Genomic DNA, 14147 nt, shown 5'->3' on the forward strand with positions numbered 1-14147 from the left:
TACCACTGGTATTCATTTCATACTATGTTATGCTATGCTGGTACTATGCTGGTATTTACTATAGCTAATCAACTGTTTGTAATAAATTATTTTCAATCATTAATTTGAATACATCGGATCATGCAATTCGAGGTTACACCCTTTGCGGATACCGTTTTATGGACGCCGTTCCACGCACGCCACTGACGAGCAAAAAAAAGAAAAAAAAAAAGCAAAACAGGCTTTGCTATAACCATGAACCATAGTATGGAGCATGTGCATTGCTTCGCCGAACAGTAAACGAAATCAATCTTTAATATTAGACTGCATCAAACAGGCCGGGGGCACTGAAATTTAATTCTTTAGCTTGTAATTAATTTGGTCTAATGATTAGCTTTTCATTTAGTAACCAGAAAAGTTTTAACAGTGGTTTACTTCCTGCACTGGAGGAATTACCTGTAGCGGTTACTGTAGACTTGACGAGTTGTATCCGACATGTAGATTCTAGCAGCGGTACGCCTAACGAGGAAAACGCCGTTTGCAACGGCAGCATAAAAACGTTGTGGGACAGTAACACCGGAGCGGAGAGCATCATGCTGGTCTAATGCGTGTAACTTCAGCCATTTAGCAAAGATAAGTGACTGAAAGCTATTAATTTAAGTGCGCCAGCTATATCTTTTAGTATAATTAAGCACGATGCTTGTTTATCTATTCGTAACGCCCGCCATCAGCAGCCCTCAATCAAATGACCTGATTTTGGCTTGTGATATACTGCGGTTAGTTTCCGGTTTTCGAAAAGAGTGTGCACATTCATATATTTTTTTCGGTTATTGTTTATATACTGCGTTCAAATCACCTTTAAATGCCGCTGCAGTATGTTTGACAAACAACCCTAGAGCCTTCCCGTCTGAGAAGAAAAAGAAACAGCTCAACCAATTCTTTATGAGTTCTACCATCCATAGTTCAATCCCGTTCAATCTTGTGTTGACAATCCGACAACCTGTTATACCACGTGGTTACAATGACGTAATCTTGCAAATCGCGGCAGAAGCCGACGCAACTGGGTGCGAAGCTAACCCTACCGTCGCTACCGTTGCGGGATTTCGGCGCCTTCCACTAGCGCTCGGGAAGCGTCTCTCGTGTGAAAGTAGTGCTCGCGCGTTGCGGCGTTGGTCTTTTGTTGTTCCTCGTGACGTGAACCATATCAAGTATCGCGTACTTCAGCCGTTTTCCAGCCCCGACAGGTACTCGGAATAATTAGTTTTTGTGTCTTTAAAAAGAAGTGGTTTCACGTCGTTTCAGATGCGGATGGACACAATCTCACGTTCACGCGGGTACCCTCAAAGCGACTAGCGTGCACGGAAATTGAAATTTATGATTTAACTTCGCTCGGTGTCATTTGGGTGCAGGTAGTCCTGTCAAGCTTCGGCAAAACATCATTTGCATTATGCCTAGCCTCGAAGGTGCAGCTCCTCAAATGGATGAATATCTGGACTCGTTGGGATATTGGAGGAAACAGGTCGCTGCGGATGGCTCCTGCTTGTTCAGAGCAGTTTCTGAACACGTGAGTACCACCCATTCACCCCCGTCAGCAACATACCTGCGCCTGAAGATTATTTTTTTCGAGTATGATAGCTGCCGAATGCAACCTGACTTATTGCTTTTTTTTTTCTTTTCTAACCGGTGACCTAGGTTTACGACACTCAGTCGCACCATGATGTGGTACGCCGAACGTGTGTTCAGCACATGCGTGCAAACAGTCATGTGTATAAAAAGGTGAGTTCTTAGTTCGTTATGTCTTACCTTTTTCGTCTTCTCTTTATGCATATGTGTTTCGCATATATTGCATAGCGAAGACAATAAAATCATGTGGCCGGGAACTGCGACCGTTCGTGTGCACTCCTCGTTTTCTAGGGATGATGGTGGTGGCGCCGATCGTCTTATCGTCGCGTTACATTACTTTGTGAATGTGTGCAGTGCTTTTTGTCGTTAATAGTTTAATGTGTTTGAGGGTATCCGTGGGTGCACGGCAAACGGAAAGTCACAATCAATATGAAGATATACGAAGGGAATGTACTTTAGGCTTAACATACACGAGTTCTCTCGTCACTTTTATCGGAGATAGGACCGTCGAAACCAAGTCGAAGTACTGTGGTGTTGGTTTGTCGGCACGGAATCTGTCACATTTATGTTGATTATGGCTTCACAAAACTAAATTGAAAGTAAATTTGCTTGCTGGATTCATCAATACCTTTCTTCCTTTATTTAGTTCGTCTCGACGGACTTTGAAATGTATGCGTCGAACATGGAAAATGCGAAGGCAAGTATATCTTATCAACCTATTTTAATCATAAGATTTGCTTACGACTTCAAAGATATTTGACACCATGTCATTCTTTTTTTTTTTTTTTTTTTTTTTCCAGACCTGGGGAGGCCAGATCGAGATTTATGCAATGGCTGCAGTCTACAGGTGGGAAATAAGAATTATATTTATTGTTATGTTCATCCGCTCTAACTTTTGTGCCATGTCTTTTGCATGTTTGAATGCACAGATTTATTAAGCATTCCTTGAAGCATGTGCACACTGTTTATACACAGAAGCAAAGGGACCAAACTTACTACAAGAGTAACAGTGCCTGCCATGTGGTGAGCAATTCTGTGGTGAATGGTTGGTGCTGGTACTACGTCTCGAGCACATGCAATGAATAGGCTGAACAAAGCTGACAGGTTGTTATTGCAAGGGATATGCACTAGTCCGATGCGGACGAGTTTAGTGCTGTGAACGTAACTGCGAGAAAGGTGATGCACAGTTGCCTTTCCCTGCTTGTGTTTTAAATCATGAATGTGCTGTCTTGAGAGGGTGGTGTCTGGCTTGGCTGAATATTTTATCACTGTTTTATAGATTAAAAAAAGAAAAAAGTTCCTGCAATTATTTCCATTCAGTTACTGGGGTGTCATCAGGTGTGAATGGCTGTAGGGTTTGTAAAAAATGACTTTTCATGATAGTCACAGGTGTTGCAAGTTAATGGCTGCTGCTTTTGTTACTTCTGGCCCACTTATGACCTCATGTTATGTCGTGGAATTATAGAATGAACTTGCACATATTGTTCATGCTGCTGCTGCATTTTAAACACACTGGTTGGTCGAGAGTGTCAAGAGTTTGGACATAAATGTAGGTGGAGTTAGTTCTGATGCACATATTTGACAAGAAACAAAAGTTAGATTTTTTATTATCCTTATCTGCCCTAACTTTTTGTGCCATGCCTTTTGCATATTTGACTGCACTAAGTTATGATTTGAGGTAAGGCTTGTTTTAACTTTGAAGGCAATTAGACATTTTGTCAGTGGTATATTTTTTTTTCTGGCACTCTACACTAGACACTAGCTCCTTATTCTTCCTTTTCTTCTTTTCAGGAGAGACTTCCTCATATTCGAAAAGCCATGCAGGGATCCATACTATGCAACAGAATATGGATACCAAGATGTGGTGCGAGCTTATCGGAATCATTTTCGTTTGTGATTTTAATGCCGTTTTTCTATGCTTTCTATAGGTGATGCTGTGCTACACACATGGAGGCCATTATGACATTGTCTACCCAAAGTCAAAGCTCAGTGCTGCAGCCCTCTGCCAGTGTAAGTGTTGGAAATGCCACAAGTTACCTAGTGCCATCTCCTGCGTTTGTGCGCATTGCGGTTTGTTCTTGTTCACAGCGATTGTGTACGAGGTCCTGTACAAGAACGTCTTCGAACTCGGAGATGATGTCGACGTGGCAGTCAAAAAGATGCTTTATGACAAGGCATACTTCAAGCACAAGAAGAACATGACCTTTGATCAGTGGAAAGAAAGGTAAGGCTGTACTTAAACCTTTATTACTTTCGTGGGTTCAGGCTATAGTGGGGTGGCTTGTTTCAGGAATGTTTGTTGCCTATTTTTGTGGACAACATTTTGTGGCTCTACAGCGAAGGCTGGGCAGGAAGGGGAAAGTGAAAGGCTATTGTCCCCTGTAGCGGAGATCGGGCTACCTCATTCAAACTCCACCGTCCACTTCACACTCCACGGCAGGGTGATAAAGAAGCATCTCCTTTCCTGTCTAGCTTCCACTGCAGAACCATGAAAAGCTGTCCTCAAGTGTAATACACATTTTACGTGGTAATTTCAGACATCCTCAAAGTGCTTTTCTAGTAATTTGCTACTTAGCAATGTGGCCCAGGTGGCTTCATTGGCCATTGGGCTAGTGTAGCAGCGCTGAACTTGATGAGGATTTCAACGGCCATTGAGTGGGGGCTGCATGCTTTTCTGATGTAATAGTGTTAGAGCGCATGTTTGCCAAAAACCCCGGGGTTGCAGCGTAATTCTCTGATTGGTCAACACAAGTCGTTCAACTACTGTTGCGTAGTTTCTCTTAACCTTTTTGACACCACCCTATAGCCGTATTGCAAAGATGCAATGAGATTTTTCATGCGCTGACAAGTTGAAATTTCTGCATACTGGAACACGTGTTGCCTTCTACAAGTGAGGCGGCGACACATCAGATATTTTAAGCCACAGTTTGGTAGGGGTTTGGTAGGGAGTTTGGTTGACTTGGCGAAACAGAGCGTGAAATTCTTTTCAGGTCGCGACATTGGCATTAATTACGCCATTCAGCCGCCACTTTTGCTCCGGATTGATATTTTTTTTTACGATACCAGTACTAAAGAGTCGGAACACAACTTTGAAAGCTTCGACTTCTCTACAGTGTTTAAGGTGCACAACACGTTAAGCCGTTAACGACTGGCCATATATGACAAAATTGTTTAGTTTCGGCTTGCTCTGGAGGAGATCCACGTGATTGCTAATTGTTTCCCCTATGTTATCCCTTTTCGGTATGGATTCAGTAAAGTGCGGTAAAAATATCTTGCCATCAGCGTAGATGCTCGATGAATTTGCACTGAAACAGGAACCTCATGTGCAACCTGAGATGAAGGGATATGCACTGCACTCAGACTCTGATTAGGGAGCGTTCTTACTGACTCTGACTGACTTGAACTTTAATAAAACATTCTTCTTGTACTAATTGATGTGAGATATTAGTGAAAACAAAGACAAATATGCCTAGAAGAATATTTGGGGCACTCAGTCTTTATGATGGCAAGCAACCTTGCACTCATGACTGCACAATACCTGCTCCACGAGCTGCGAAATATTAAAAAACAAAAACATCAAGCTTATGCTAAAAACAAAAAAAAATAGAGGTCCAGACTATTTCTTTTTGTAGTAAAACATAGACATTTGGCTTAAATGCCTGTCTCAGGGAGCACTGCTGCAGGAAAACACACAAAAAAGGTTGTAAATAAGCCTGTCGGTTTTTATTGCCCGAAAGTTAGAAAAGGGGCATTGTATCACATTTTGCTCCTACTGGAACTTTTTCTTTATTACGACTTTTGACCGTCATAGTCAAGCATTTCGAAATATAATATGTTCTTTTAAAAAGTTTTGCACTTGCTATTTTGTGTCTTTTTTCTAAGCATCTCTATTTTTTTTTATAAAAGCCCGTTTATTTAGCTGCATTTTGATGTATAAAAATGCGTTGTTTAAAAATTATTTTGTTAGAAACTATTCCCTTAACACATTTTTTTTTGTACATTTCAAAGCATTTATATTCTTGGTGTGCGTGAAAGCCCATTTATTCAGCTGCATTTTAAGGCGGAAGTCTTTCTTGGCTCATGATTGGCATGAGCAGAGCGTGTTAGCAGTGTGTGTGTGGAGAGAACCTGTCATCAGAACATGTCTGCAAGAACTAGTCAATTATCCATTGCTTGGATAAGGAATATAATACCAAATTGTACATCCAATCTGATTAGGGTATGGCCAACACGATGGTGGAAATTTGGATTGGCTACCCCCAAAATTTGGCTGTGTCAGAATAGAACCAAAACTGGTGTTTAACCGAATTTGAGTATAGTCGTTTCAGTGGTGACCTCCAAATTGGGAAGGGCCAACCCAAAATTTGGCTCCTTGGGCTTGGAAAATTTGGCCTAAATTCAACTAAAATGCAACCTTATTTTGTAACTAAAATTCAGTTTGGCAGAATTGAATTAAAGTTGATGTCAAGCCTAATTCAAGTGTGGCCAATTCACAGGTGACCTTCAAACTTGGCTGGGACTTCCCTGAAACTTGACCTCTCTGGACCTCTGATATTTGACTTTGTCTTGGTGGCTAACCTAATTTTAGTATGACCAACTTACTGGTGACTTGCAAATTTAGGTGGGCCGCACCCAAATTTTGCCCCCCCCCCCCCTCCCCTTGGACCCCTGAATTTGACTTTGAATTTGACAAAAATGGACGTCTCACCTAATTTTAATATGGCCAACTCAGTGGTGGCTTGCAAATTTGGGTAGGGTACACTCGAATTTTGGCTCCCTGGGACCCCCGAACTTTGACAGAATTTGACCAGAATTGGTGTCTTACCTAATTAGAACATGGCCAGCTCAGTGATGATTTGCAAATTTAGGTGGGCCACCCCAAAACTCTGTCACCCTGGACCCCTGAAATTTTACTGCGTCCCAGTTTTGACCAAAATTGGTGTCTAACCTAATTTGAGCCTGGCCATCTCATTAGTGACTTCCAAATTTCCCCCAAAGTTTGATTCCTTGACCCCCAAAATTTGACTTCAAATTATGACCATTAGAAATGGGGACTGAGCAGTGAAATACAGATCTCATAACCGAACTAGGCACGGAACTCTCAATGGTTTTGCATTTCTGCACGTTAGCAGACTTAAGTCCACCCTAGTAATTTTCGATATATGTTATACCAAGATACAAGGTAGCAGAAATATGCTGCTCATTGATGTGAACTCCATATCAGTGGTGGTGCGTCAGCGCATCAAAGTGGTGGGCTCCACCTTTGAATCTATCATGGCAAAGTAGTTGCAGGGTTTTAGTCAAATTTCAAGTCCTACAATGAAATGTACAAGCAAGCATTCTGTTTGCTGCTAGTCCGTTCCAAATTGTTGCTAATGACAGCTGGCGTTATCTATAATCTATACATATTTGGCTGTTTGTCCTGTCTTGTTAGAGATGCCTGTGTAGTCAACACAGGGTTCAGCTTTGAATAAAAAGGAATTCAAATGCATTATTTTGTATGTCTGGAATAGAAAATTTCAATTATTGAAAACTTTTGACATGCTTCAAAGCATACTTCGAGTGGTCCAAAACTCGTTTCACTGCTTCAAAGCTGCGCCAAAATGCTCCAGCCTGCTTCCACCTCTGCATACTAGAATACTGATGGATCAGTGGGTTGTGTTGCCAGCCTTCGAGATGGGATGATGAGATGAGAATTGAAGTTGGCACCCTTGGATCCCTAGTCAGACCTTGTGTCCTTAGGCCACACAGGCTTTTTTAAAAAAGTACTGCTTGGTAAAGCAGGGCTTGTATAGATGTCGGTTGGCCTTTCAAATAATGTGGGATCTTACGGCCTTATGCCATTGAGTATGGGCGAGATAATAGAGGCAAAAATTAGGGAGTAGAAGTTAGCTTTGAGCCAAAGTCAGACCAATGAGGGTTGAGTGTATGCGAACAAAAACATCACTAACAAGGGCGCAAAAAAATGTGGACACAGAGGCACAGTAAGCGACAATGTTGTTGTTGACGTTAGCTGACTATTCTACTCCATATATGGCCACAACAGATGCTCACTTCAACTTCTTCTGATACCAGGAAGAGAACAGCATACTTAAAAAGCCAGAAAAAAAGATATTACAATGTGGCAAGAAAATTACAAAAAATAAAAAAATAAAAGCCAGCCACAAAAACTTGAAACTGAAAATACAATAAACATAAAAAAAAAAAAAAAACTTGGCATACACAATCTAGCACCCAAGTGTCTCGCAAGGCAACAACACAAGGGCCTGCAAAAGAAGCTGCAGACGGGAGCCATTAATCTTGTTGCATCATGCTTTCAAAGGAAGAGTCTAAGTCAGTTTATTTTCTCCAGTAATGCTTCTTGAATGCTTTCCTAACGAAGAAACTTATGCGGCATTGCTAGAAATGTGAAGTACACCGTCATCGTGCGGCTTACAAAAAAAAGTAATTTTCTTTTCTTTACCTTTCAGTGTAAAGTTTGGAACAGAGACCAATGTCCTGTCTGAGGAAGAACAGGTATGCATTGTGTTGTTTGTTGATGTCTCTTGGTTAGCCATGTCTTTCCTGCAGGCTACTGCATCTGAGGTGATGGTTGCATTGGCCAACAAGATACCACCATTCCCGTTCAAGGTTGCCAAGGCTCTGGACCCTAACATATACAGAAATGTTGAATATGACCTCTGGAATGAATCGGAGAAAGGTAGGTGGTACTCGTAGTAGCAGGCCCTCACATGAAATTGCATGCATTTTATTTTAATAGATGCACATGTACTAGCTTCATGATTCGTGATAAACATTGAACCTCCTAGTGGATACTACTTTAAAGCATAATTTGAGCCTAAGTGGTCTCTTAGTAATCTTATTACCTTCGTTGGCTGAACAAAACTGTTTTGGATGAATCGCACTCATTGCAAGCTATATAGGCACGGCATTCCACAAGACACAACAAGCTGGGCTCATCAGCAGTCATAAATGAGTCATGTTGTGATGGGCCTGGCTCATCTAAGTCTGCTAGAAGCCTAGGGAGCTGTATGCACTGATCTCTTTTTGTTGAAGGCGTTGATAATGCGAAAGCATTTCTTGTCTCATGAGTGTCATCATGAGAGTGTGTCGGCAGAGCCTGTAATCATATCATATATGTCTGCACAAACTGACACTTAAGAAAAAAAGTTATGTCCATGCCAGGAATTGAACGACGTTTCTTCTGTGTCTCTGCTGAGCATGCCAAACACTGCTCTATAACGACTTCCTGTGAATGTGTCTAGTCATAAGGACACTGGACTGGCACGTCAGAAAAGGTCTTGTCAATGCCAGGAATTGAACCACCACCCGTTTGTGTCTCAGCTAAGCGCTCTAACTCTACACAGACTTTCTGCGAGCATGTCCATAATTGTTATTGTTTAGTATAAGGACATTGCAGAGCATTGAGGAAACTAAAACTGATAAAAAATTTTAAGAAAAAATAAGAAATGAATAAAAAAATACTAATTTGAAGATGAAAATCTTCAAAATATTTAAAATAAAAATTAGCAAAAATGACTCATAAATGCTTTTGCATTACTGTACCTAGCATAAGGCATTCATATATTTGTACTCCGCAGATCGAATCCGTTCCGAGCAGCTTGTGACACCCGACTTGGAGCCCGGAGTTAAGTGTATGGTGAGTTGTAGGGCTCAGTTTGAATACTTTTCATATACTCTTTGGTTATTGTTGCACATTGTCATACCGGTCAGTGATGAAGAGGAAATTAGAAAAACATAACAATTGCTTTCTACTTTCTTGAATGGTAGTGGTCAACGTACCCCGTAAAGACTGCACAAAATTTATAATGACTAAACTAAGAGCTAAATGGCAGGCTTCATGGGATAATGAAACAAATAACAAGCTACACTTAGTAAAGCCTATTGTTCAAGAATGGAAGTCATTGAGTCATAAAGAGCGCTTTATTGAAGTGATCCTGTGTCGCCTCCGCATTGGACATACACATCTCACACACAACTTCATGCTCCTCAGACAAGAAAAACCTACATGTGAGACATGCAATGAACAACTGACAGTAAACCACATTTTAATATCATGCACGAAATATGAGGAAATCAGGAGGAAAAATTTTTTGTGTTTCTATAATAAACACATTCCATTTCATCCAAGTCTTTTGCTAGGAGAGAATGCCATTGTTGAAATTTCTTCTATTTTTAATTTTTTAAAAGAAGTAAAGCTAATAAACGAACTCTGAGTTATTTTTAACAAAAACTGCTTTACCCTGAGTTTGGCGCATGATAGCCTTAGTTGCCTATGTGCCATAAAACACAACACAAAAACCTTTTAGCGCTTGTCCCATCTCGTCTTCATGCTTTGTTCTTCCCATGCAATGCTTCCAGAGTTGCAATGAATTACCAACCTGCCCTAGCCTTCCCTTCCACAAGCTTTTTGGCTTGTAATCCGTGCAGTGTGAGTATAAATTGTTGAATTCACCAAGCTCGTTAGATGGTATTTAAAAAACAAGGATGCGCCGACTGCTGACCGGTTTGCCGACATGTTTGAGCCAGTTTGGAGAAATCGGAAGACCACGAGTAAATGAGCTAGGCGGTTAAATCTGGAATTTTGAAGCACCAACACATACTAGTATGCGCATTCACACAAAGTTCCTGCATCATTTGCCGGTTTCTTGTCCACTCTGAGAGAGGGCACAGCTAGGTTGCCAGTGCGCCAGGAGCAGTGGAGACCAGAAACCAGAAGGCCTGAAGGCCAGTGATGGCCGAACAGTCACATGACCAGATATAGCAGCACCCATGCTCTCACACTGCAAAGAGTTGATTCTTTTGTTTGCCATTCAAGACACGCTGTGAAACAAATGCAATCGGATGTTACGGGTTTTTGCAGCACTCGAAAGTTTGCATTTACTTTGAGTAGAGCATGGCCGAAAGCAGTGGGAATTCTGATTCCAGAGACTGTTAGGATTATTTGGCCACCAAGCAGTTTTATTTTGTTGGTGGGCACAAGTTAGCCTAGTAACCACTCGAGTTTTTTGGCAGCCTGCCAAGTCATTTATGCTAGCCTCTATTGATTACCGGGGTGCTTCATGGTCGGTTTCTGTGCAGGTACGCCTCACTAATGAAAATGAAGGTCACAGTGCCTCTTTTCATGCTCACATTCAGAGAATGGAGCCCAACAAAGGGCCAGTCACAGTCTTCATCGAAAAGCTGGGGAAAATGTGAGTACGTGAGCAATTCGAGGGACCAGAAGCTGCATGCGTGTTGCATGCTGTGAAGCTCGGAAATGCATACCTCTGTCATATGGGGAGCTGTACATCTTTGGCTCTAGCTTCTTTAAAGAGAGGCTTGCTGTGGCCTGGCTTGTCAGGCCTTTTCTAAACTTGAGCATGAAACACGTTAAATTATGTCCACTAGTTTTTATGAAAAGTGTCTGGCAGAACCAAGGTGGACTTTATTCTCTACTATTAAAAAAAAAAAAGTTGAATAAAAGGCTGCGGCAGTAATATATATTTCTTGTTCTTTAAAGGTGCACGGTTCCTTATGACAGTGTTCAAGCACTGCCCCTTCCGATGTACAAAGGTAAGAATCTTCTTGTATGACAAGTCTTTGCCCTTCTTATGGAATAGTATTTGAAGCACAAAGCTTGTGAACTGTGTTAGAGTCTAATCCATGTAATTTTATTAGGGCTAGTGACATAAAACAGCCTATACGTTTCGCTGACGACGATGCAGTAAACGTCGATGATTTAGACATGGGATGAATTTCGCGATGTTACGAATTCGTACAGTTCTCTTGATGGAATGTGTTGCATACAACATGCAGCATTTCAGATGTTCGGAGCACTCTTTCTTGCCACTACGGAGGATATAAGTATGCGAGCTGTAACTGCACCCTCAAACACTGAACACTGCCTGTACTTCGCTGATGCCGCAATTGCTAGTCGTGCAGTCTGCACCATGACCAATGAGCAGTGGGGCTGTTCGCACACCGCTAGCATTACGAGTGAGAATGGGCATGGGGCCTGCACGTTGCTCAAGTCCCAATCGCTGGTCATGCGTATGCATCGCATGTAGAGACTTCTGAGATGCGCGGTAAATAAATGCTGTCAGCTGCAAACACTAGCTGCTCTCTGAATGTGTTTCCCGTGCTGTTTTGCATGTTGCCTTGGATGACTTCTCTTTCATCCCCATGAGATTTATATTAAGACTGTGTGCTTATTTTGATATCTTACCTTGGTGTGAACGGGCTTTTTTGAGAGGGGTTTTGTTTTTACACCTGTAACCATTTACCACTCTCGCACATTAGAAGGGGGAGGAAGGGAGTAGAAATCTTATTTGGGAAAACCACAAAAATATATATTTTTTTCTTTTAAAGTCTTCAGATTGCGTTTTGCATATCCAACTTCCCCTCTCTAAAAGTTACTCATATTTGACCTCATAAATTACTCATCATTGTTTTATGGACATATTTTATGAATTGCGTCTCTCATAGCCTGAGTCGTGTTAGGACATTAAATCCTATAAACCAAACCATATTTTATAAATTCATGCATGAATAATTCATGGCACATAAGTAGACTGATTAACAGTGTGGTCAAACCCCATTATAATAGGCTCACTTATAATGAACACAGTCTTTGGCTTGGTTAATACAGATGAATGTGACATTATCATTGAACTAGAGCTACAGTACTGAGTCTGGGCCAAGAAATTATGCTTTGTTGTACTGGCCATGTGAGTGCCTATGACACCCACATACAGCCACTTTGCATGGCCATTGTTCTTATTGCGGACATCAAAAATTGCACTATTCATTGCTCTTTCCGAACACCAGATGCAGTTACGAATGAAGTTGCATTACGCTACGCCATGTGATGTGGTGCAGTGACTTAACACCATTTATCACTGCAGTAAAAGAGTGCAGTCAGTGGAACCTTGATAAACCTTGATAACTACTTTGCCAGCAAGAATTATTGTGCTCTAGTTACTAATTGCTGTTGTGTTCCACTTCCATATGACTCCAAACTTTTTCCTGGTGTCAAGGACCAAATGTGCAACACGTTACTGTGAGCCATGAGTAGCTCTGTAGTCATACATAGGAGAGTGCATTAAAAAGCTATGCTTGGGCTCGCATCATGCGAGCTTGACACCGCAATTGCCTTTGCTTATCATTTCGTAGGGGTGCATAAATGTTGAAATTTTAAAATATGAATTGAATGCAAATATGGGGGAAATGAATGGAAGATTAAAAATAGCAAATATTGTTTCTCTTGTTTATTTCAGAATTCACGTTGTATTTGCAAATAAAATTAAACTAGAATTGCACGGAAGAGTATACCCTACTGAAAGATATAAATTTTATGCTGGATTCCATATGCCGCTTTTCTTTTTTGCACAGGAAGGACATGCTTGAAACTAGGCGGAGCTTGCATACTGTTTCTGAATAAACTAGAATTGCACGGAAGAGTATACCCTACTGAAAGATATAAATTTTATGCTGGATTCCATATGCCGCTTTTCTTTTTTGCACAGGAAGGACATGCTTGAAACTAGGCGGAGATTGCATACTGTTTCTGAATAAACTCTCGTTAATTCGGCCTTCAGGAGACTAGTAAAAAAATGCCTACATAACCAAAGCTTGAATTATCGAATGGGGCTATAAAAAAATCGGCGAAGACCGTTTTGTCACAGTAATTTTATCTGATGAGCACCTCCACGATAGTTGTCTGCATTGAGACAGAACCGAAATCAGAACAATGTTTTTTCGTGTTTTCATGGTCTACTTCACTTTAGGCACATTGTTGGGAAGGCCCTTTTCTCCAAAGGAAAGGTCCCCTTTGACAAAAAGGCCCCATCGCTTTTCGAGAGTGCTTCACTGCGCAGTCCACGCAGCCAAGCATTGCAGTGGAGCGTGCAGTGCGGGGAAACCGCGGTGAATTTGAAAATTTTCGGTGTATTTGGAAAATTTTTAATATACAGAAAATTTTTTATAGTATTAGTTTTTCAAATATGAGTGGAACAAAAGATATTTGATTCATATTCGATATTTCAGATATTCGCACACCCTCATTATTTGGACAATGAGAGCAGGAGGTATGCAGTATTATGTCAGTGCACCCTGATGATCTAGATTAATTCGTCCTCATAGCCTGAGTGGCTTCAGGATCTTAAGCCCCAGATACCATCCCATATTAGGTCTGTAATAAACTCGCCACCTTCTTTAGTAATTCCTTTCTTTGTGAACACATACTCACACTCTCATCTGTGTCTGTGAAACTTGAACAGTCTCTATGCTCTTGTATGACCAGATTCTGCTTTTGAGGCATTTAAGGCCACAGACAGCGCGTTGAGTGTTTTGTAACGTGAAAACGTCCTTCTGAAATATGTGGAATCTGTAACATGTGGCGGAGTACTCACCCTCCAAAGTTGCTTCTTGGGCATTGCTAAGTAGAGGGTAGAATTCCTGACTAAAACGAAGTGCTTTGGGCATAAAAATGGGCAGTTGTACGAGAACCTTGCCTTTGACGTAGGATAGTATGTGTAAACACT

The 14147-nt window shown here is 41.2% G+C and overlaps 1 protein-coding gene across 4 annotated transcripts in view; it reads left to right on the forward strand.

Moving 5' to 3' along the window:
- The first annotated feature begins 991 nt into the window (after positions 1-991).
- Positions 992-14147, forward strand: part of LOC146191200 (uncharacterized) — a 51726-nt gene continuing 38570 nt past the window's right edge. Inside the window, exons 1-14 of one of the 4 annotated variants that reach the window (XM_084601686.1) lie at positions 993-1223; positions 1282-1313; positions 1389-1543; positions 1672-1755; positions 2249-2299; positions 2403-2449; positions 3394-3466; positions 3531-3612; positions 3691-3826; positions 8073-8118; positions 8173-8302; positions 9204-9262; positions 10705-10817; positions 11126-11178. In XM_084601686.1, the coding sequence (XP_084457812.1) occupies positions 1427-1543; positions 1672-1755; positions 2249-2299; positions 2403-2449; positions 3394-3466; positions 3531-3612; positions 3691-3826; positions 8073-8118; positions 8173-8302; positions 9204-9262; positions 10705-10817; positions 11126-11178 (991 nt within the window). In that variant the 5' untranslated portion in view covers positions 993-1223; positions 1282-1313; positions 1389-1426. Of the gene's footprint in view, positions 1224-1281; positions 1314-1388; positions 1544-1671; positions 1756-2248; positions 2300-2402; positions 2450-3393; positions 3467-3530; positions 3613-3690; positions 3827-8072; positions 8119-8172; positions 8303-9203; positions 9263-10704; positions 10818-11125; positions 11179-14147 lie in introns of all 4 variants that reach the window. The other 3 variants (XM_084601687.1, XM_084601685.1, XM_084601688.1) reach the window with 3 other exon arrangements.

This window comes from Amblyomma maculatum, chromosome 4 (assembly GCF_055883805.1).
Source record: "Amblyomma maculatum isolate TAMU_Amacu chromosome 4, ASM5588380v1, whole genome shotgun sequence".
NCBI lineage: Eukaryota > Metazoa > Arthropoda > Arachnida > Ixodida > Ixodidae > Amblyomma > Amblyomma maculatum.